This window comes from Haliotis rubra, unplaced genomic scaffold, assembly GCF_003918875.1.
Source record: "Haliotis rubra isolate DU_JTF1 unplaced genomic scaffold, ASM391887v1 Scf158, whole genome shotgun sequence".
Lineage (NCBI taxonomy): Eukaryota > Metazoa > Mollusca > Gastropoda > Lepetellida > Haliotidae > Haliotis > Haliotis rubra.
The window spans coordinates 451841-475043 of NW_025765536.1; the positions used below are offsets into that span (position 1 = coordinate 451841).

General features: G+C 44.4%; 1 protein-coding gene across 1 annotated transcript in view; it reads right to left on the reverse strand.

The window, feature by feature from the left end:
- Positions 1–3117: 3117 nt before the first annotated feature.
- LOC124271152 overlaps positions 3118–23203 on the reverse strand; it is a 53016-nt gene continuing 32930 nt past the window's right edge. The window contains exons 2-7 of the mRNA XM_046706222.1: positions 10263–10312; positions 8396–9069; positions 6557–6670; positions 5852–5944; positions 4845–4930; positions 3118–3438 (exon numbers count right to left, since the gene is read on the reverse strand). Of these exons, the coding sequence (XP_046562178.1) occupies positions 3240–3438; positions 4845–4930; positions 5852–5944; positions 6557–6670; positions 8396–9069; positions 10263–10312 (1216 nt within the window). The 3' untranslated portion in view covers positions 3118–3239. The remainder of the gene's footprint in view (positions 3439–4844; positions 4931–5851; positions 5945–6556; positions 6671–8395; positions 9070–10262; positions 10313–23203) is intronic.

Sequence of the window (23203 nt, forward strand, 5' to 3'; positions counted from 1 at the left end):
ATGGAAACCATTCTAACATTTTCCCTTACTAGCCGAAATTCGTCACCATGCTCCAGTGCTGTTGAATGTATCCGCCATGAACAGACTCTATATACAGAGAGCCTTTGTGTATTCTGCCATGTTGGTGACCTTGATTATGTCCAAGATAAACTTAATGTAGTATTGATGTATGACGGCTATTCTAACCCGGAAAGACAGAGTTTCTCCAATAATCTCACCAATCCAACAAAAAGCCTTTGTATGACGTATTTCAACCAACAATATCCATTTCATATGATCTTTAATTAAACATCGTTCTGAAGATTAGAAGCAATCACACAAAATGTACAATGTTCATTCAGCATTAATATTTTGTTCATTTTTATTCAAATACGTTTGGGCCAATGGCCCTAAGTACTGAACAATTTATGTAAAATATAAAAATATAAATTTATGTAAAATATAAAGTAAACTTTCTATCTATCTAAATGAAATATCAGCGTTTACAAATATTCCAGCTATATGGCGGCAATCTCTAAAAAATCGAGTCCGGGCCAGGCAATCAAATGATCAACACCATGAGCATCGATTTACACAACTGAGATACGTTGACATGTGTTAACCAAGTAAGCGAGCCTGACCATCCAATCCCGTTAAGTGTTGAACACCAATTCTAACCCGGATCTTCACGGGTGCAATGGTACACCGGAAACCTATAATTGTGGGTCCGGCTCCCAGTCACCAACGGTGACATACTTTACTTATGCTCGTGGATTTTATCCATCATATAGCTGATGGCACTCCGTGATAATGGGAATACTGTTCCTTGTGGCGTTAACCATCCCACACTTGCTCAATACCAAACCGTTGCAATCCCGTTGTACCACAGGCCCTCGTATCTTTGCGAGGATAAATTATTAAAAATAATATTGTTTTTGAGATGACCCCCGACTCGAAATGCTTCACAGTACAATACATCATGACAAGGCCGGACACTTCGGTGCACCCTACCCACTACGCTAATCGCATGCAATCGATTAAAACCTAATGTAGACATAATCATGGACGATTGGCCTATCGAGCACCACTCATGACACCTACCAATTCTTTATTGTTATTTCTGCAAGTCGATTGAAACCCGATTTTGACTCTCAACTAAACGATCTTGACACAAATGGCTGACGATATCCGCACAAAGTGGGGGTGTGGTCGAAGCAAGCCCTCTGGTTGGTTGATGTTTGTTAAGGGGACATTTACAAATGATGCTTTCTTTTGAGAAGCCCTTGCTGGAAAAAAATCTTACATTTCTTCCAGGTCAAGCAGTCGATGAAAGTAAAAATTCCCGAGAATTTATAAAGAATGTGCAGATTTAGCAGCGTTGACGAACCAGAGGGCTTGCTTCGACCACACCCCCGTGTCCACATTAAGTTTTAATCGATTGCATGCGATTGTAGCGTAGCGATCGGCAAAGCAAGCGGGTGGGGTATACCGAAGTGTCCGGCCTTGTTATTATGTATTATACTGTGATGCGTGTCGAGTCGGGGTTCATCTCAATTTTTTAAAATATATTTTATAAAATCTTTAATCCTCGCAAAGACACGTGGGCCTGTGCGTTGTACACGTTGTAACAGTTATGTCAACTTGTACACATAACAACATGACAGTTTCAATAACAACCTCTTTTAGTGATGGGTATCAAAATAACAAACAACAGATAGTTTTAGTACAGGGTATTCATTGCCACGTACCGTTATGAGATTTAAAAAAGTATTTACGATTGTGATTTACTTTGCAATACATCGTTCTGATTTGGCGGCATACCGGCTGCAGATTTAGCCCGTACACAGATTTAGCATCGCATATAGTATGTTACATTAGCTGAAGCTTATACACCGTCCAGCAAACGTACTACATTGTACTACTGCTCCATGTTAATGCTTAAGTTGTTAACAAATATTACAAATAAATGCTAGAACAGTCTAGATCTGGTGTTCTTCAGAAGAACAAATTTCTAAATAGAAATGCCTCCTGTAGAAATGTCCTCCGTTCAATATACGTTTGGCTATATCTCACAAAACTGACACCCTGCAGCGACAGGAAACAAATACGCGAATCTCACTGAAAGCGTTAGGTATCGCAAGTCTTCAATGAAAAGACTGGGTACCTTCTCTTAGAGCTTTGTGGATTATTGCAAACAGTGTTTGGATTTGGCTGCCGCAACAGTGTAATATTATTGCAAGAGAACGTAGTTTTATCTCGATAGTATTCTTGACTGATATCCCCTTTATTCGAGACTGTATATTTTCGAGAACACGTACACGATTATTCATGTTCAGGCTATGGAGTCACGTTATCGCTGATCTTTGGTCCTTGGCTAGCAAAATCGTGAGATGGCTTGCTACTTTTATGTTAGTAAGAAACGGTACGCACACATATATATGAACTGCGTGGTTTAGTTTACATATCAGCACAAAAACCGCTTGCATTCCATACGCCCCACGTGCTCCCAACAGCTTGTTTTTCATGTATTCTGTGACCTGTAGGTTTTTCAGTTTCTAGATTCGACCGCCTTCATAGTTCAGTGGATAAAGCGTCTTCCCATAGAGTGGCATGCCGTTGGTTTTATCCTTGACCGTTTCCCGCCACACGGCGTTAGGAGATGGTGAGGTACTTGATGTTAACCCGCCTTTTGTTCGGCATGGGTTAAACAATGGATCAGGGTCAGTTCCTGTGTATGAGTGAGGTATCCGTCATAAACTGTGGCGTGGTATATCTCGTTGGGCTAGCACTATAACGTCTGGTCCGACACAGGAAGCCAGACCCACCCGTGCATGCTATGAGAGTTAAATAGGATTGAACGCGACCTTAAACCTCACCCCAAAAGACCTCACCTCACCACACCTCACCTTACCCAACCTACCTCACCTAACCTCACCTTACCCAACCTACCTCACCCCCAAACACCATCACCTCACCTTACCCAACCTACCTCACCTAACCTCACCCCAACCTACCTCACCTAACCTCACCTTACCCAACCTACCTCAGCCCCAAACACCATCACCTCACCTTACCCAACCTACCTCAGCCCCAAACACCATCACCTCACCTTACCCAACCTACCTCACCTAACCTCACCTTACCCAACCTACCTCACCCCCAAACACCATCACCTCACCTCACCTTACCCAACCTACCTCACCCAACCTCACCTCACCATACCGCAGACATTAACTATTCATGCCGGTCTGCTTCCATTTTCACTCAAGAAAAGGGTACTTCAGCATTATTTTCTGTCGGTAAGAACTTGGTCGCGTGTCCTTAATGCCAGCCTCGAGGTGATACTGGAGGAGCTCTGTTAATGAGTACCCATCCTTCTGGTCCCGATCCACGAAGAACTTGGTGCCACTGTAACTTGACCTCTTCTTAATGGTGAAGGTCATGAATGTAGAGTTATACCTATGGAAGAAAACAGATGAACAGTGAATGGGGTTCACCCACCACGACCTGAATAGGATAAGGAAGACAGTGATGTGACGCCTGATCTTCTGAGTGACACGCTCTATATATTGAGCTGTTTTCAACATGGCGCTAAGCTCTTAACGGATGCCTAAAGTTGGTTGGTTTGTTGTCTGGACCAGACAATCCAGTGATCAAAAGTATGAGCATCGATCTACGCAATTGGGATACGAGGACATACATCATCCAAGTCAGCGAGCCTGACCACCCGATCCCGTTAGTGGCCCCAAGGATGGGTTACGGAAGACCAATTCTAACCCGGATCTTCACCGGTCTGATACCTTAAGACTGAGCTAAACGTTTCAATAGTGAAACCTATTATCCGCCGATCAAGGAAGGTTACGAGATGACTGAACTGTCGGATGTCGGATGTGGGAAATGACAGTTTCACGAAGGATGTAATATAGATACAATCCCTTGAAGTTTAAGACTCATCAGTCAGAGAAGTAATAAGTTACGGGTTGACTTTATGCCGAGAAAACGTCATGCAATATTCCGCCGTGGACCATGTTTTCGGCAAATAATATGATTTTATATTACTTGGTTTCCGGACTATGTGGATTAGGAAATTAAATTTAATGATTTATTTCTGTTTCGGCAAAGACTAAAGTTTTGAAAATAAATTGAACCATTTTTTTTAACGCTGAAGTTCGTATTGTGTAAAATATAATGAAACAGGTAAATATTGTAGAGAAAAATGAACGGGAAAAGTAATAGAAGGATTGTAACAGAGCGAGTGTGTTTGCACTTAACAAGTTCAACTGAAAACAATTAACGCCAGACAGTATGACAACAGACTGTTAGATATTGTTAGTTAGATATTGTTTAACGCCGGACGCCGCTTTATGCCAGCTATTTGACGTCGGTCTGTAACTAAACAAGTCTGAACCAGACAATCCAGTGATTGACACCATGAGCATCGATCTACGCAATTGGGATACGATGACATGTGTCCCTCTTACGACAAGCGAAGAGATAACCATTATTTTGAATTTTTCTTTGCTGATTTCCCTGGGGAAAATGGTTAAGCCAGGGAGCGCAAACGGCGACAATGTTCTTCAAACCCCTTTAGTACATGTATAAGACAAAATGTTATGGATGTCAACTTCTTCTTTATGTGTATACAATAAAGAAGAAGTTAACATCCATAACATTGAATACTTGAATACCAACTTCTATATGCCTCTCAAGAACCCATTTAGTACAGCTACGATGTGTGTCTTTCAGCGGGTTGTAGCACGGAAGGGAGGCAACTCTTTACAGCCCACTGTCCATTTGTCCATTATATTTATAATCAACCCAAATTTGCTTAATCCGAGCTTCAGACTGTCGTAAAATACACTTACACAACACCGAGCGCTGGCCGCTGCTCCGATTCAGAGTACCACAATATATATGTATTGTCCTTGCATCTTTGCATTCTGTTTCTAACCTGTGGGGGAAAAGAGTACACAGTTACCTTGGCAACGTACACTCATGACGTGCACAGACAGTTCACATATTCTCCAGTTATAGCACCATTCCTTTAACCTGTAAACATCATTAATACCCGTGGCACTGAATCAATGTGCACTTAATCTCAGGTCCCTGGGAAGTAAACCGAAGCACTATGAGACGCAAGGTTAAATCATAACAATTGTAGTCTCCGGTGTTAAAATCTGTATCACTTGTTGATATGAGTGGTAACCTCCTTAAGTACCACAGGGGCGTGTCATGCTTAGAAACAGCGTTAGAAAGACATATAGGTATACAGACACTACCCTAGTACTATATAAAAGGAAAGGGATGTAACGACGGGGCCTTAAAAATAGTTTACGTGGTGAAATCTAACTTAGATTGAGGAGGGGGTGGTTCCGTCGTTACATCCCTTTCCTTTTATATAGTACTAGGGTAGGGTCTGTATACCTATATGTCTTTCTAACGCTGTTTCTAAGCGTGACACGCCCCTGTGTTAAGTACCACATAGGCACTGGAGACGATGCACTTATACCCATACAACGCAAACCCTGTACGGCTGGAACAATGGCCATAGCAGACCCTTACCCAATAATACACATACACAATGTACAACTAAATGAGCTCCAAATGGATTCGTTAATAATGATACAGACATGTTAGATGATGTTAGGTTGTATACTTCTTACTCACCATCATCCTTGCTTAACGGACTGATTTTGATACAGTGAAACCCTACTAATCCGGACACCTCAATGGGAACCGGACGGAATTATCCAGTTTCCTCTGCGTGATTACTGATTGTATTGTAATGACTAGAATTTGTAAACTACATGTGTGACTTTACATTTTCTGTATCCCCATACCACATGACCATATCTCTTACAGTGTCACCCACCTCGTCATCAGTGATGTTTGGCGTGTAGCCGGGAAAGTTGGTCAGCTCTGTGTCCACCTCCGCCCGTGTGAAGTCACCTTCTGCCGCAACCCCCTACGTAACAACAGACCCACTGTTTACAACATGTAGAAGACTTTCATATTACGAATTAATTGTAACATTAAACTTTTTGCAGCGATTAGACAAAACTGCACTGTGTGGAGCTGTCACCCATGTTTCTGTTACTTTGTCGGGGAACGAAATGTTGACTTACTGAAATCAACAACTGTAAAAAAGGTACTTTGAAATACACTCAAACCTCTCCAGATTCACTCCGTATTGGATAAAGAACAAAATTCACAGAAGTATTGATGAAATAAAATTGGAGGCAATATGCATGGCATATCAACAATAGACACAAATACTGCGAATCGTAGTTTCAATGGATGCAATATAAAAAAGATACCGATAAATGTTTATATTCTACAACTCGCATCTTGAATGCCTATTGTAAACGCGAATGTTGGACATGTTCAAAAAACGACGGAAGGACGTGTGTTCAACTTAGACATTGTGATGTATGAAAACAAGGAAGTACACATTGCGGGGAAAGTAACGGTACTCGTATTTATTACGGTATCCCTATGATCATTAGCTGGATCGTGTATATAACCATAACAACCCTTGCCATAGTTGTGGGCCCCATTGCCCCGCAGTATAACCCACCTTGGCACCCCTGGTGGTGGGCATGTTGGACTCCGCCTCCGCTGGTACGATATGGCCTTCACCTTTCGACAGCTTGTCAGTTTCACCTTCACGCTGAGTTGAATCCGACGGCGTCTGAGTAACAATAACATAAGTGTATGTTTACAACTTGTCAGCATTCTATACAAAACAGACTTTTTCATTAGATTGTAGATTTACGCACATATTTTTTTTTAAACTAAACATTTCGAAAAAATATCGTTTCGGTAAACATTAGAAGGTCGTTAAGATGAGAAACAAATTCAAAACTCAAATTCTACGAGACAGGTATCCTGAATATTTAAAAACGTGAGCACAGGCTTGGTGAGCTCAGGACTGGGGAAGCTAAGAGTTTTTGAACCGACGCTTCATGCTTGTCTGAGTAAGGTTAGTAAACACCTTGTATGTATTTCTTGTTTGTTATTATCATCAGGCTTGTCAGCAATGAAGCTTTAAACTGGCTTTTTATCTCCGCATTCTCATCCACGGATCAGTACACCACAAAAAGATATCTCCTTTAAATGTGTTAATGGATGCAAGGCTTGCCAGCTCGCTGTGCATTCTAGACGTGCGATAATCTCTTGCTTGGATATTCGAATCCAAGACCATTGTTCCCATTTTGATTTTGTGCACGTCAGTTGTGTTGGTGAACGTCTCCGACCGGTGTCGTTACGACCCGACCGCATTTAAAGGCGTATTAGTTTTAAAATGGTATTACGTTCCACCCAGAGTCGAGCACCAGTACGTCTGATTCACGTCATTCAAAACCTACACAGTACACTCAAACTATGCAGTTAATTGGTAGGGATTAAGACGATATCTCAGTTTAATGGCAGTCACTACTTTCAACATATGGACCTAGACAGCCTATGGAACAAAGTCCTATGTTAGCCATTTTTAGCCTTATACATTGCACATTCGTTTCCATTCGTTGCCACTCGCACCTATCCGTAACCTTCAAGAAGCTTGTCCCGGAATAACACGAGTTGGTCACAAATGATTCGTTTCATTACATACGTGCGTTCACAACTTGTATAATCGACAAAAAAAGCTCAGTAAAATTTGTCAATTCAAATCTAAAAAATAATAAATAAAAATTGTATATTAACTTCGACAGAATTATGTAATCATGGGCAAGAAATGCATTAGGTGCTTGAAAACTTGTATTTGAGATGTATCGTAACAAAATCGCTGCGCACCCTCATCAGAGAGCCAAACAATATCAGCCACTATATATTGCAGCAAATGAATTCACTTATGCCCCCCTAGCGTCAAAGACGTCGTTTGACCAGAGAAGAATTATGCAGTTGCAAACGTCATTTATGTCAACCATGGTGTGATCAGCAGGACACAGAATCGATAATAGACGTTTGGATCAGCTACACATACACCTACTGGTGGACAAGAGCAATTATTTGTTATTTCTGGCTGCAGTATGACGTAACAAGGCTCAGAAATGACCTGCAGACCAACCGTATCGTGAACGTTTTCATACAGACATAGACTTTTGACGTTTCAGTTTTCGGTCAGGTTATTCATCGCCTGAAGGGCAACCTGACTGATTATTGTTTCCGAGACGGAAGGGAAAACTAACTGATCATTGTTCAGACGTCGTCTGATTGCATTGTGTGGCACACGACAACGGATTTCAATTTATCAAACATGTCTCCGATATCTTACAGGGGTATTTCAACAGAAGCTCACAAGTTGACGTATTATCTAATAATGTGGTGATACTTTATTAACTTTGAATACCATACATCCAGACATGTGACTAGCGTGGTTTCCGTTTTTTTCCGTAATGTATAACGAGTTACCTACCCCAAAGAACTCTCCTCTGTCGAGGTCAGAATATGTCTTCGACTGGCTGGACGGGACACTACACTGTGGCATGAGTTGTTCCCCCTCCCCAGTGTGAGGTGACGTCAGCACATCATCCCTCGCCTGGCGCCTTGGTCCCTTGGCACTATGAGTCCCGCTACAAACGTCCTCGCGACGCGTTCTGTCGTCAACCCGACAACTGTTTTCCCTTGAACGTAGAATATCTTTCCTTGAGCTGGTTGTTGTGCGTAACGAGAAGCTGTCGGAATTCCCTGACGGTTGGTTGATGTCACGGGCATTAGCATCCCTAGAAACGGGTCTCCGGTCGTCTTCTGCTACCTTCCTGACATAGGGATTGTAGTAATCGGGGGAAGGTTGTGGAACACTTACAACTGGACGAAAAAGCCGAAAAGCCGACCTAGCACCACTTTCCCCAGAATCTAACGAATATATTGTACTAAGTCGAGCACGCTCGTCATCATCTGACGAGGTACTGCCCCCTCCGGAAAATCTGTGTGTACCCGTCATCGTCATACTGTTCCAGAGGTGCTCGTCTGGCACAGAGTGATTCTTTGTGACGCGCCTGGGAAGATGCAGGGCTGATGGAATATGCTGTGCTGTAATAGTTTCCGTTTTGCAAAGGAGAAACTGCAGCTTTGCCGTGTTGAACAGTCCTGTGAAAAGAATATAGATAACAGACAGACAGGCAGACAGATAGATAGATATATGGTAGTGAGAACTGTTAAACAATCTTCTAATTGTGTTACATTGTTTCAGCTCAGGGGCGGTGGGGTAGCCTAGTGGTGAAATGATTCGCTCCATACGCCAAAAAACCTGGGTTCAATTTCCCACGTGGGTACAATGTGTGAAGCCCATTTCTGGTTTTCCCCGCCGTGATATTGCTAGAATTTTGCGAAAAACGATGTAAAACTAAAGTCACTCACTCACGCACTTGTTTCAGATCAGATTCTGAGGCGTGCATGTTACTATATTTAGTCTCGAATCTCCAAAACTAGCAGGACTAATCCAGTGTACTACAGAGTGAGTGAGTGAGTTTTACGCCGCTTTTAGCAATATTCCAGCAATATCACCACAGGGGACATGAGAAATGGGCTTCACACATTGTACCCATGAGTGAAATCGAACCCGGGTCTTCGGCGTGACGAGCTAACGATTTAACCACTAGGCTACCCCACCGCCCCAGTGTAGTATAGAAGTGTCTGGAAGTTTACAAGGCTATATAAGGTGGGCAAGCACATGCCCCATTTCCCACTACATCAAGGCCTGGATGTCAGGCTACGCACATTGGATCAACTTGACCAGCTATTGCCATCAGCACTAGTACTGCTATCAAAGTTTCTACTTCCCTTAAAACTTACTGATTTAAATATTGTACTGTCAATCTAATGTGTATTGCCATAGTGTAATTAAACTTTACTTTGTATTGATTTGTAAACCTAGTTAATTATCAAACAGAGTTGTATATTTTACACACAAAAATGCTTTTTTGGCATGTTGGTTTTACACTGAATGTGTTTTGCGAATTTCCTCTCGATACTACCAACAATTCCATGGGTGAGCAATATAAGCAATAAGAGTTTCGTTTGATGTAAATATATACTGTGTATGTAGAACAAATACACTATAAGAATATACTACTGGAGATTTTGATAGGCTAGGGTCAGCGAAATATTGCAAAATCAGATAGACTACGAACCTTAATCAAGGTCGGCGAGAGGGGTTGTGAAATGCTTGTCAAACATAACACTTAAGAGTAAATGTTGGCGTTAAAGCAGTGGCTGATAAAGATAGTCTGTCTCTGAAAGCAAATCAATAGTATAATAGTATTCGGTTTTGCAATCCTCACCTTGGTTGAGCACTGCGGTGGCCGTTCCCACGTGAGCGTCCTGGACGTCTCTGGAAGGAAGAATATGACAAACACTGCAACACAAGACGGTCTATGGTATTCACACCTATTCGCCATTCACGTCAAACAGACACATGGAAGAGAATATTTGTTTTCTTAAAATACGTAAATACATGTATATCATTCCCAATATTACGTGGACAGTGTTTCAGCTCTGCTGTTTAACAATATTCACAATGTCGCTTGCAGGACATGGCGAGAGGTAGTTATCCACATGGTGATAGGATGGATCATACCTACTCTAATGACTGCCTGGTGGTAGGATGGATCATACCTACTCTAATGACTGCCTGGTGGTAGGATGGATCGAACCTTCCCCAATGACTGCCTGGTGGTAGGATGGATCATACCTACCCTAATGACTGCTTGGTGGTAGGATGGATCAAACCTACCCGAATGACTGCCTGGTGGTAGGATGGATCATACCTACTGACTGTCTGGCGGTAGAATGGATCATACCTACCCTAATGACTGTCTGGTGGTAGGATGGATCATACCTACCCCAATGACTGTCTGGTGGTAGAATGGATCATACCTACACTAATGACTGTCTGGCGGTAGAATGGATCATACCTACTCTAATGCCTGCCTGGTGGTAGGATGGATCATACCTACCCCAATGACTGCCTGGTGGTAGGATGGATGATACCTACCCCAATGACTGTCTGGTGGTAGGATGGATCATACCTACCCTAATGACTGTTTGGTGGTAGGATGGATCATACCTTCCTTAATGACTGTCTGGTGGTAGGATCGATGATACCTACTCTAATGCCTGCCTGGTGGTAGGATGGATCATACCTACCCTAATGACTGTCTGGTGGTAGGATCGATGATACCTACTCTAATGCCTGCCTGGTGGTAGGATGGATCATACCTACCCCAATGACTGCCTGGTGGTAGGATGGATGATACCTACCCTAATGACTGCCTGGTGGTAGGATGGATCATACCTTCCTTAATGACTGTCTGGTGGTAGGATGGATCATACCTACCCTAATGACTGTCTGGTGGTATCATGATACCTACCCTAATGACTGTCTGGTGGTAGGATGGATCATACCTACCCTAATGACTGCCTGGTGGTAGGATGGATCATACCTACCCTAATGACTGCCTGGTGGTAGGATGGATCATACCTACCCTAATGACTGCCTGGTGGTAGGATGGATGATACCTACCCTAATGACTGCCTGGTGGTAGGATGGATCATACCTACCCTAATGACTGCCTGGTGGTAGGATGGATCATACCTTCCTTAATGACTGCCTGGTGGTAGGATGGATCATACCTATCCCAATGACTGCCTGGTGGTAGGATGGATCATACCTACTCTAATGACTGTTTGGTGGTAGGATGGATCATACCTTCCTTAATGACTGTCTGGTGGTAGGATGGATGATACCTACCCTAATGACTGCCTGGTGGTAGGATGGATCATACCTACCCTAATGACTGCCTGGTGGTAGGATGGATCATACCTACCCCAATGACTGCCTGGTGGTAGGATGGATCATACCTACCCTAATGACTGCCTGGTGGTAGGATGGATCATACCTACCCTAATGACTGCCTGGTGGTAGGATGGATCATACCTACCTTAATGACTGTCTGGTGGTAGGATGGATCATACCTTCCTTAATGACTGTCTGGTGGTAGGATGGATCATACCTACTCTAATGACTGCCTGGTGGTAGGATGGATCATACCTACCCTAATGACTGTTTGGTGGTAGGATGGATCATACCTTCCCTAATGACTGTCTGGTGGTAGGATGGATCATACCTTCCTTAATGACTGCCTGGTGGTAGGATGGATCATACCTACCCTAATGACTGCCTGGTGGTAGGATGGATCATACCTACCCTAATGACTGCCTGGTGGTAGGATGGATCATACCTACCCCAATGACTGCCTGGTGGTAGGATGGATCATACCTACCCTAATGACTGCCTGGTGGTAGGATGGATCATACCTACTCTAATGACTGTTTGGTGGTAGGATGGATCATACCTACCCTAATGACTGTCTGGTGGTAGGATGGATCATACCTACCCTAATGACTGCCTGGTGGTAGGATGGATCATACCTACCCTAATGACTGCCTGGTGGTAGGATGGATCATACCTACCCCAATGACTGCCTGGTGGTAGGATGGATCATACCTACCCTAATGACTGTCTGGTGGTAGGATGGATCATACCTACTCTTAATGACTGCCTGGTGGTAGGATGGATCATACCTTCCCTAATGACTGCCTGGTGGTAGGATGGATCATACCTACCCTAATGACTGTTTGGTGGTAGGATGGATCATACCTACCCTAATGACTGTTTGGTGGTAGGATGGATCATACCTACCCTAATGACTGTTTGGTGGTAGGATGGATCATACCTACCCTAATGACTGTTTGGTGGTAGGATGGATCATACCTACCCTAATGACTGCCTGGTGGTAGGATGGATCATACCTACCCTAATGACTGTCTGGTGGTAGTATGGATCACACCTACTCTAATGACTGTCTGGTGGTAGGATGGATCATACCTACCCTAATGACTGTTTGGTGGTAGGATGGATCATACCTTCCTTAATGACTGCCTGGTGGTAGGATGGATCATACCTACCCCAATGACTGCCTGGTGGTAGGATGGATCATACCTACTCTAATGACTGTTTGGTGGTAGGATGGATCATACCTACTCTAATGACTGCCTGGTGGTAGGATGGATCATACCTACTCTAATGCCTGCCTGGTGGTAGGATGGATCATACCTTCCTTAATGACTGCCTGGTGGTAGGATGGATGATACCTACCCTAATGACTGTTTGGTGGTAGGATGGATCATACCTTCCTTAATGACTGCCTGGTGGTAGGATGGATCATACCTACCCCAATGACTGTCTGGTGGTAGGATGGATCATACCTTCCTTAATGACTGTCTAGTGGTAGGATGGATCATACCTACCCTAATGACTGTCTGGTGGTAGGATGGATCATACCTACTCTAATGCCTGGTTGGTGGTAGGATGGATCATACCTTCCTTAATGACTGCCTGGTGGTAGGATGGATGATACCTACCCTAATGACTGTCTGGTGGTAGGATGGATCATACCTACCCTAATGACTGTCTGGTGGTAGGATGGATCATACCTACCCTAATGACTGTTTGGTGGTAGGATGGATCATACCTACTCTAATGACTGCCTGGTGGTAGGATGGATCATACCTTCCTTAATGACTGCCTGGTGGTAGGATGGATGATACCTACCCTAATGACTGCCTGGTGGTAGGATGGATCATACCTACCTAATGACTGTCTGGTGGTAGGATGGATCATACCTTCCTTAATGACTGCCTGGTGGTAGGATGGATCATACCTTCCTTAATGACTGCCTGGTGGTAGGATGGATCATACCTACCCTAATGACTGTCTGGTGGTAGGATGGATCATACCTTCCTTAATGACTGCCTGGTGGTAGGATGGATCATACCTACCCTAATGACTGTCTGGTGGTAGGATGGATCATACCTACTCTAATGCCTGCCTGGTGGTAGGATGGACCATACCTACCCCAATGACTGACTGGTGGTAGGATGGATCATACCTACTCTAATGACTGTCTGGTGGTAGGATGGATCATACCTACCCTAATGACTGTCTGGTGGTAGGATGGATCATACCTTCCTTAATGACTGTCTGGTGGTAGGATGGATCATACCTACCCTAATGACTGTCTGGTGGTAGGATGGATGGATCATACCTACCCACTAATGACTGTCTGGTGGTAGGATGGATCATACCTTCCTTAATGACTGTCTGGTGGTAGGATGGATCATACCTACCCCAATGACTGCCTGGTGGTAGGATGGATCATACCTACCTCTAATGACTGCCTGGTGGTAGGATGGATCATACCTACTCTAATGACTGCCTGGCGGTAAGATGGATCATGCCTACCCCAATGACTGTTTGGTGGTAGGATGGATAATACCTACCCTAATGACTGTCTGGTGGTAGGATGGATCATACCTTCCTTAATGACTGTCTGGTGGTAGGATGGATCATACCTACCTTAATGACTGTCTGGTGGTAGGATGGATCATACCTACCCTAATGACTGTCTGGTGGTAGGATGGATCATACCTACCCTAATGACTGTCTGGTGGTAGGATGGATCATACCTACCCTAATGACTGTCTGGTGGTAGGATGGATGATACCTACCCTAATGACTGCCTGGTGGTAGGATGGATCATACCTACTCTAATGACTGCCTGGTGGTAGGATGGATCATACCTTCCTTAATGACTGCCTGGTGGTAGGATGGATCATACCTACCTCTAATGACTGCCTGGTGGTAGGATGGATCATACCTTCCTTAATGACTGTCTGGTGGTAGGATGGATCATACCTACTCTAATGACTGCCTGGTGGTAGGATGGATCATACCTTCCTAATGACTGCCTGGTGGTAGGATGGATCATACCTTCCTAATGACTGCCTGGTGGTAGGATGGATCATACCTTCCCTAATGACTGCCTGGTGGTAGGATGGATCATACCTACTCTAATGACTGTCTGGTGGTAGGATGGATCATACCTTCCTTAATGACTGTCTGGTGGTAGGATGGATCATACCTACCCTAATGACTGTCTGGTGGTAGGATGGATCATACCTACCCCAATGACTGTCTGGTGGTAGGATGGATCATACCTACCCTAATGACTGTCTGGTGGTAGGATGGATCATACCTACCCTAATGACTGTCTGGTGGTAGGATGGATCATACCTACTCTAATGACTGTCTGGTGGTAGGATGGATCATACCTTCCTTAATGACTGCCTGGTGGTAGGATGGATCATACCTACCCTAATGACTGTCTGGTGGTAGGATGGATCATACCTACTCTAATGACTGTCTGGTGGTAGGATGGATCATACCTACCCTAATGACTGTCTGGTGGTAGGATGGATCATACCTACCCTAATGACTGTTTGGTGGTAGGATGGATCATACCTACCCTAATGACTGTTTGGTGGTAGGATGGATCATACCTACCCTAATGACTGTCTGGTGGTAGGATGGATCATACCTACCCTAATGACTGTCTGGTGGTAGGATGGATCATACCTACTCTAATGACTGTCTGGTGGTAGGATGGATCATACCTACCTAATGACTGCTGGTGGTAGGATGGATCATACCTTCCTTAATGACTGTCTGGTGGTAGGATGGATCATACCTACCCTAATGACTGCCTGGTGGTAGGATGGATCATACCTACTCTAATGACTGTCTGGTGGTAGGATGGATCATACCTTCCTTAATGACTGTCTGGTGGTAGGATGGATCATACCTACTCTAATGACTGCCTGGTGGTAGGATGGATCATACCTACCTAATGACTGCCTGGTGGTAGGATGGATCATACCTACCCTAATGACTGTTTGGTGGTAGGATGGATCATACCTACCTCTAATGACTGTCTGGTGGTAGGATGGATCATACCTACCCCAATGACTGTCTGGTGGTAGGATGGATCATACCTTCCTTAATGACTGTCTGGTGGTAGGATGGATCATACCTACCCTAATGACTGTCTGGTGGTAGGATGGATCATACCTACTCTAATGACTGTCTGGTGGTAGGATGGATCATACCTTCCTTAATGACTGTCTGGTGGTAGGATGGATCATACCTACCTCTAATGACTGTCTGGTGGTAGGATGGATCATACCTACCCTAATGACTGTCTGGTGGTAGGATGGATCATACCTACCTTAATGACTGTTTGGTGGTAGGATGGATCATACCTACTCTAATGACTGTCTGGTGGTAGGATGGATCATACCTTCCTAATGACTGCCTGGTGGTAGGATGGATCATACCTACCCTAATGACTGCCTGGTGGTAGGATGGATCATACCTACCCTAATGACTGTCTGGTGGTAGGATGGATCATACCTACCTAATGACTGTCTGGTGGTAGGATGGATCATACCTACCCCAATGACTGCCTGGTGGTAGGATGGATCATACCTACCCTAATGACTGTCTGGTGGTAGGATGGATCATACCTTTCTTAATGACTGTTTGGTGGTAGGATGGATCATACCTACCCTAATGACTGTTTGGTGGTAGGATGGATCATACCTACCCTAATGACTGTCTGGTGGGTAGGATGGATCATACCTTCCTTAATGACTGCCTGGTGGTAGGATGGATCATACCTACCTCTAATGACTGTCTGGTGGTAGGATGGATCATACCTACCCTAATGACTGTCTGGTGGTAGGATGGATCATACCTTCCTTAATGACTGTCTGGTGGTAGGATGGATCATACCTTCCTTAATGACTGTCTGGTGGTAGGATGGATCATACCTACCCTAATGACTGTCTGGTGGTAGGATGGATCATACCTTCCTAATGACTGTCTGGTGGTAGGATGGATCATACCTACCTTAATGACTGTCTGGTGGTAGGATGGATCATACCTACTCTAATGACTGTCTGGTGGTAGGATGGATCATACCTTCCTTAATGACTGCCTGGTGGTAGGATGGATCATACCTTCCTTAATGACTGCCTGGTGGTAGGATGGATCATACCTACCCTAATGACTGTCTGGTGGTAGGATGGATCATACCTTCCCTAATGACTGCCTGGTGGTAGGATGGATCATACCTACCCTAATGACTGTCTGGTGGTGGGATGGATCATACCTACTCTAATGACTGTCTGGTGGTAGGATGGATCATACCTACCCTAATGACTGTCTGGTGGTAGGATGGATCATACCTTCCTTAATGACTGTCTGGTGGTAGGATGGATCATACCTACCCCAATGACTGTCTGGTGGTAGGATGGATCATACCTACCCTAATGACTGTCTGGTGGTAGGATGGATCATACCTTCCTTAATGACTGTCTGGTGGTAGGATGGATCATACCTACTCTAATGACTGTCCTGGTGGTAGGATGGATCATACCTACCCCAATGACTGTCTGGTGGTAGGATGGATCATACCTACTCTAATGACTGCCTGGTGGTAGGATGGATCATACCTACTCTAATGACTGCCTGGTGGTAGGATGGATCATACCTACCCTAATGACTGTTTGGTGGTAGGATGGATCATACCTACCCTAATGACTGTCTGGTGGTAGGATGGATCATACCTTCCTTAATGACTGTCTGGTGGTAGGATGGATCATACCTTCTCAATGACTGCCTGGTGGTAGGATGGATCATACCTACCCTAATGACTGTCTGGTGGTAGGATGGATCATACCTACTCTAATGACTGTCTGGTGGTAGGATGGATCATACCTACTCTAATGACTGTCTGGTGGTAGGATGGATCATACCTACCCTAATGACTGTTTGGTGGTAGGATGGATCATACCTACTCTAATGACTGTCTGGTGGTAGGATGGATCATACCTACTCTAATGACTGCCTGGTGGTAGGATGGATCATACCTACCCTAATGACTGTCTGGTGGTAGGATGGATCATACCTACTCTAATGACTGTCTGGTGGTAGGATGGATCATACCTTCCTTAATGACTGTCTGGTGGTAGGATGGATCATACCTTCCTTAATGACTGTTTGGTGGTAGGATGGATCATACCTACCTAATGACTGTCTGGTGGTAGGATGGATCATACCTTCCTTAATGACTGCCTGGTGGTAGGATGGATCATACCTACCTAATGACTGTCTGGTGGTAGGATGGATCATACCTACTCTAATGACTGTCTGGTGGTAGGATGGATCATACCTACCCTAATGACTGTCTGGTGGTAGGATGGATCATACCTACTCTAATGACTGTCTGGTGGTAGGATGGATCATACCTACCCTAATGACTGTCTGGTGGTAGGATGGATCATACCTTCCTTAATGACTGTCTGGTGGTAGGATGGATCATACCTACTCTAATGACTGCCTGGTGGTAGGATGGATCATACCTACCCTAATGACTGTCTGGTGGTAGGATGGATCATACCTTCCTTAATGACTGTCTGGTGGTAGGATGGATCATACCTACTCTAATGACTGTTTGGTGGTAGGATGGATCATACCTACCCCAATGACTGCCTGGTGGTAGGATGGATCATACCTACTCTAATGACTGTTTGGTGGTAGGATGGATCATACCTACTCTAATGACTGCCTGGTGGTAGGATGGATCATACCTACTCTAATGACTGTCTGGTGGTAGGATGGATCATACCTTCCTTAATGACTGCCTGGTGGTAGGATGGATCATACCTTCCTTAATGACTGTCTGGTGGTAGGATGGATCATACCTTCCTTAATGACTGTCTGGTGGTAGGATGGATCATACCTACTCTAATGACTGTCTGGTGGTAGGATGGATCATACCTTCCTTAATGACTGTCTGGTGGTAGGGTGGATCATACCTTCCCTAATGACTGTCTGGTGGTAGGATGGATCATACCTACTCTAATGACTGTCTGGTGGTAGGATGGATCATACCTACCTTAATGACTGTCTGGTGGTAGGATGGATCATACCTTCCTTAATGACTGTCTGGTGGTAGGATGGATCATACCTTCCTTAATGACTGTCTGGTGGTAGGATGGATCATACCTACTCTAATGACTGTCTGGTGGTAGGATGGATCATACCTACTCTAATGACTGTCTGGTGGTAGGATGGATCATACCTTCCCTAATGACTGTCTGGTGGTAGGATGGATCATACCTACCCTAATGACTGTCTGGTGGTAGGATGGATCATACCTTCCTTAATGACTGTCTGGTGGTAGGATGGATCATACCTTCCTTAATGACTGTCTGGTGGTAGGATGGATCATACCTACTCTAATGACTGTCTGGTGGTAGGATGGATCATACCTACCCTAATGACTGTTTGGTGGTAGGATGGATCATACCTTCCTTAATGACTGTCTGGTGGTAGGATGGATCATACCTTCCTTAATGACTGTCTGGTGGTAGTATGGATCACACCTACTCTAATGACTGTCTGGTGGTAGGATGGATCATACCTACCCTAATGACTGTCTGGTGGTAGGATGGATCATACCTTCCTTAATGACTGTCTGGTGGTAGGATGGATCATACCTACCCTAATGACTGTTTGGTGGTAGGATGGATCATACCTACCCCAATGACTGTCTGGTGGTAGGATGGATCATACCTTCCTTAATGACTGTCTGGTGGTAGGATGGATCATACCTACCTTAATGACTGTCTGGTGGTAGGATGGATCATACCTTCCTTAATGACTGTCTGGTGGTAGGATGGATCATACCTACTCTAATGACTGTTTGGTGGTAGGATGGATCATACCTACTCTAATGACTGTCTGGTGGTAGGATGGATGATACCTACTCTAATGACTGTCTGGTGGTAGGATGGATCATACCTACTCTAATGACTGTTTGGTGGTAGGATGGATCATACCTACTCTAATGACTGTCTGGTGGTAGGATGGATCATACCTACCCTAATGACTGTCTGGTGGTAGGATGGATCATACCTACTCCTAATGAATGACTGTCTGGTGGTAGGATGGATCATACCTACCCTAATGACTGTCTGGTGGTAGGATGGATCATACCTACCCTAATGACTGTCTGGTGGTAGGATGGATCATACCTACCCTAATGACTGTCTGGTGGTAGGATGGATCATACCTTCCTAATGACTGTCTGGTGGTAGGATGGATGACCCACCTTAATGACTGTTGGTGGTAGGATGGATCATACCTTCCTTAATGACTGTCTGGTGGTAGGATGGATCATACCTACTCTAATGACTGTTTGGTGGTAGGATGGATCATACCTACCCCAATGACTGTCTGGTGGTAGGATGGATGATACCTACTCTAATGACTGTTTGGTGGTAGGATGGATCATACCTACTCTAATGACTGTCTGGTGGTAGGATGGATCATACCTACTCTAATGACTGTTTGGTGGTAGGATGGATCATACCTTCCTTAATGACTGCCTGGTGGTAGGATGGATCATACCTACTCTAATGACTGTTTGGTGGTAGGATGGATCATACCTTCCTTAATGACTGTCTGGTGGTAGGATGGATCATACCTACCTACTCTAATGGATCATACCTACCCTAATGACTGTCTGGTGGTAGGATGGATCATACCTTCCTTAATGACTGCCTGGTGGTAGGATGGATCATACCTACCCTAATGACTGTCTGGTGGTAGGATGGATCACCTACCTCTAATGACTGTCTGGTGGTAGGATGGATCATACCTACCCTAATGACTGTCTGGTGGTAGGATGGATCATACCTTCCTTAATGACTGTCTGGTGGTAGGATGGATCATACCTTCCTTAATGACTGTCTGGTGGTAGGATGGATCATACCTACCTAATGACTGTCTGGTGGTAGGATGGATCATACCTACTCTAATGACTGTTTGGTGGTAGGATGGATCATACCTTCCTTAATGACTGTCTGGTGGTAGGATGGATCATACCTACTCTAATGACTGTCTGGTGGTAGGATGGATCATACCTACCCTAATGACTGTTTGGTGGTAGGATGGATCATACCTTCCTCTAATGACTGTCTGGTGGTAGGATGGATCATACCTACTCTAATGACTGTCTGGTGGTAGGATGGATCATACCTACCTAATGACTGTCTGGTGGTAGGATGGATCATACCTACTTAATGACTGTCTGGTGGTAGGATGGATCATACCTTCCTTAATGACTGTCTGGTGGTAGGATGGATCATACCTTCCTTAATGACTGTCTGGTGGTAGGATGGATCATACCTACTCTAATGACTGTCTGGTGGTAGGATGGATCATACCTACCCTAATGACTGTCTGGTGGTAGGATGGATCATACCTTCTCTAATGACTGTCTGGTGGTAGGATGGATCATACCTACCCTAATGACTGTTTGGTGGTAGGATGGATCATACCTACCCCTAATGACTGTCTGGTGGTAGGATGGATCATACCTTCCTTAATGACTGTCTGGTGGTAGGATGGATCATACCTTCCTTAATGACTGCCTGGTGGTAGGATGGATCATACCTTCCTTAATGACTGTCTGGTGGTAGGATGGATCATACCTTCCTTAATGACTGTCTGGTGGTAGGATGGATCATACCTACTCTAATGACTGTCTGGTGGTAGGATGGATCATACCTACCTAATGACTGTCTGGTGGTAGGATGGATCATACCTACTCTAATGACTGTTTGGTGGTAGGATGGATCATACCTTCCTTAATGACTGCCTGGTGGTAGGATGGATCATACCTTCCTTAATGACTGTCTGGTGGTAGGATGGATCATACCTACTCTAATGACTGTCTGGTGGTAGGATGGATCATACCTACCCTAATGACTGTTTGGTGGTAGGATGGATCATACCTTCCTTAATGACTGTCTGGTGGTAGTATGGATCACACCTACTCTAATGACTGTCTGGTGGTAGGATGGATCATACCTACCCTAATGACTGTCTGGTGGTAGGATGGATCATACCTTCCTTAATGACTGTCTGGTGGTAGGATGGATCATACCTACTCTAATGACTGTCTGGTGGTAGGATGGATCATACCTACTCTAATGACTGTCTGGTGGTAGGATGGATCATACCTACCTTAATGACTGTCTGGTGGTAGGATGGATCATACCTTCCTTAATGACTGTCTGGTGGTAGGATGGATCATACCTTCCTTAATGACTGTCTGGTGGTAGGATGGATCATACCTACTCTAATGACTGTCTGGTGGTAGGATGGATCATACCTACCCTAATGACTGCCTGGTGGTAGGATGGATCATACCTTCCTTAATGACTGCCTGGTGGTAGGATGGATCATACCTACCCTAATGACTGTTTGGTGGTAGGATGGATCATACCTACCCCAATGACTGTCTGGTGGTAGGATGGATCATACCTTCCTTAATGACTGTCTGGTGGTAGGATGGATCATACCTTCCTTAATGACTGCCTGGTGGTAGGATGGATCATACCTACCCTAATGACTGTTTGGTGGTAGGATGGATCATACCTTCCTTAATGACTGTCTGGTGGTAGGATGGATCATACCTACTCTAATGACTGTTTGGTGGTAGGATGGATCATACCTACTCTAATGACTGTTTGGTGGTAGGATGGATCATACCTACTCTAATGACTGTCTGGTGGTAGGATGGATCATACCTACTCTAATGACTGTCTGGTGGTAGGATGGATCATACCTACCTTAATGACTGTCTGGTGGTAGGATGGATCATACCTTCCTTAATGACTGTCTGGTGGTAGGATGGATCATACCTTCCTTAATGACTGTCTGGTGGTAGGATGGATCATACCTTCCTAATGACTGTCTGGTGGTAGGATGGATCATACCTACCTACTCTAATGACTGTCTGGTGGTAGGATGGATCATACCTTCCTTAATGACTGTCTGGTGGTAGGATGGATCATACCTTCCTTAATGACTGTCTGGTGGTAGGATGGATCATACCTTCTCTAATGACTGTCTGGTGGTAGGATGGATCATACCTTCCTTAATGACTGTCTGGTGGTAGGATGGATCATACCTTCCTTAATGACTGTCTGGTGGTAGGATGGATCATACCTTCCTTAATGACTGTCTGGTGGTAGGATGGATCATACCTACTCTAATGACTGTCTGGTGGTAGGATGGATCATACCTTCCTTAATGACTGTCTGGTGGTAGGATGGATCATACCTACTCTAATGACTGTCTGGTGGTAGGATGGATCATACCTACTCTAATGACTGTCTGGTGGTAGGATGGATCATACCTACTCTAATGACTGTCTGGTGGTAGGATGGATCATACCTACTCTAATGA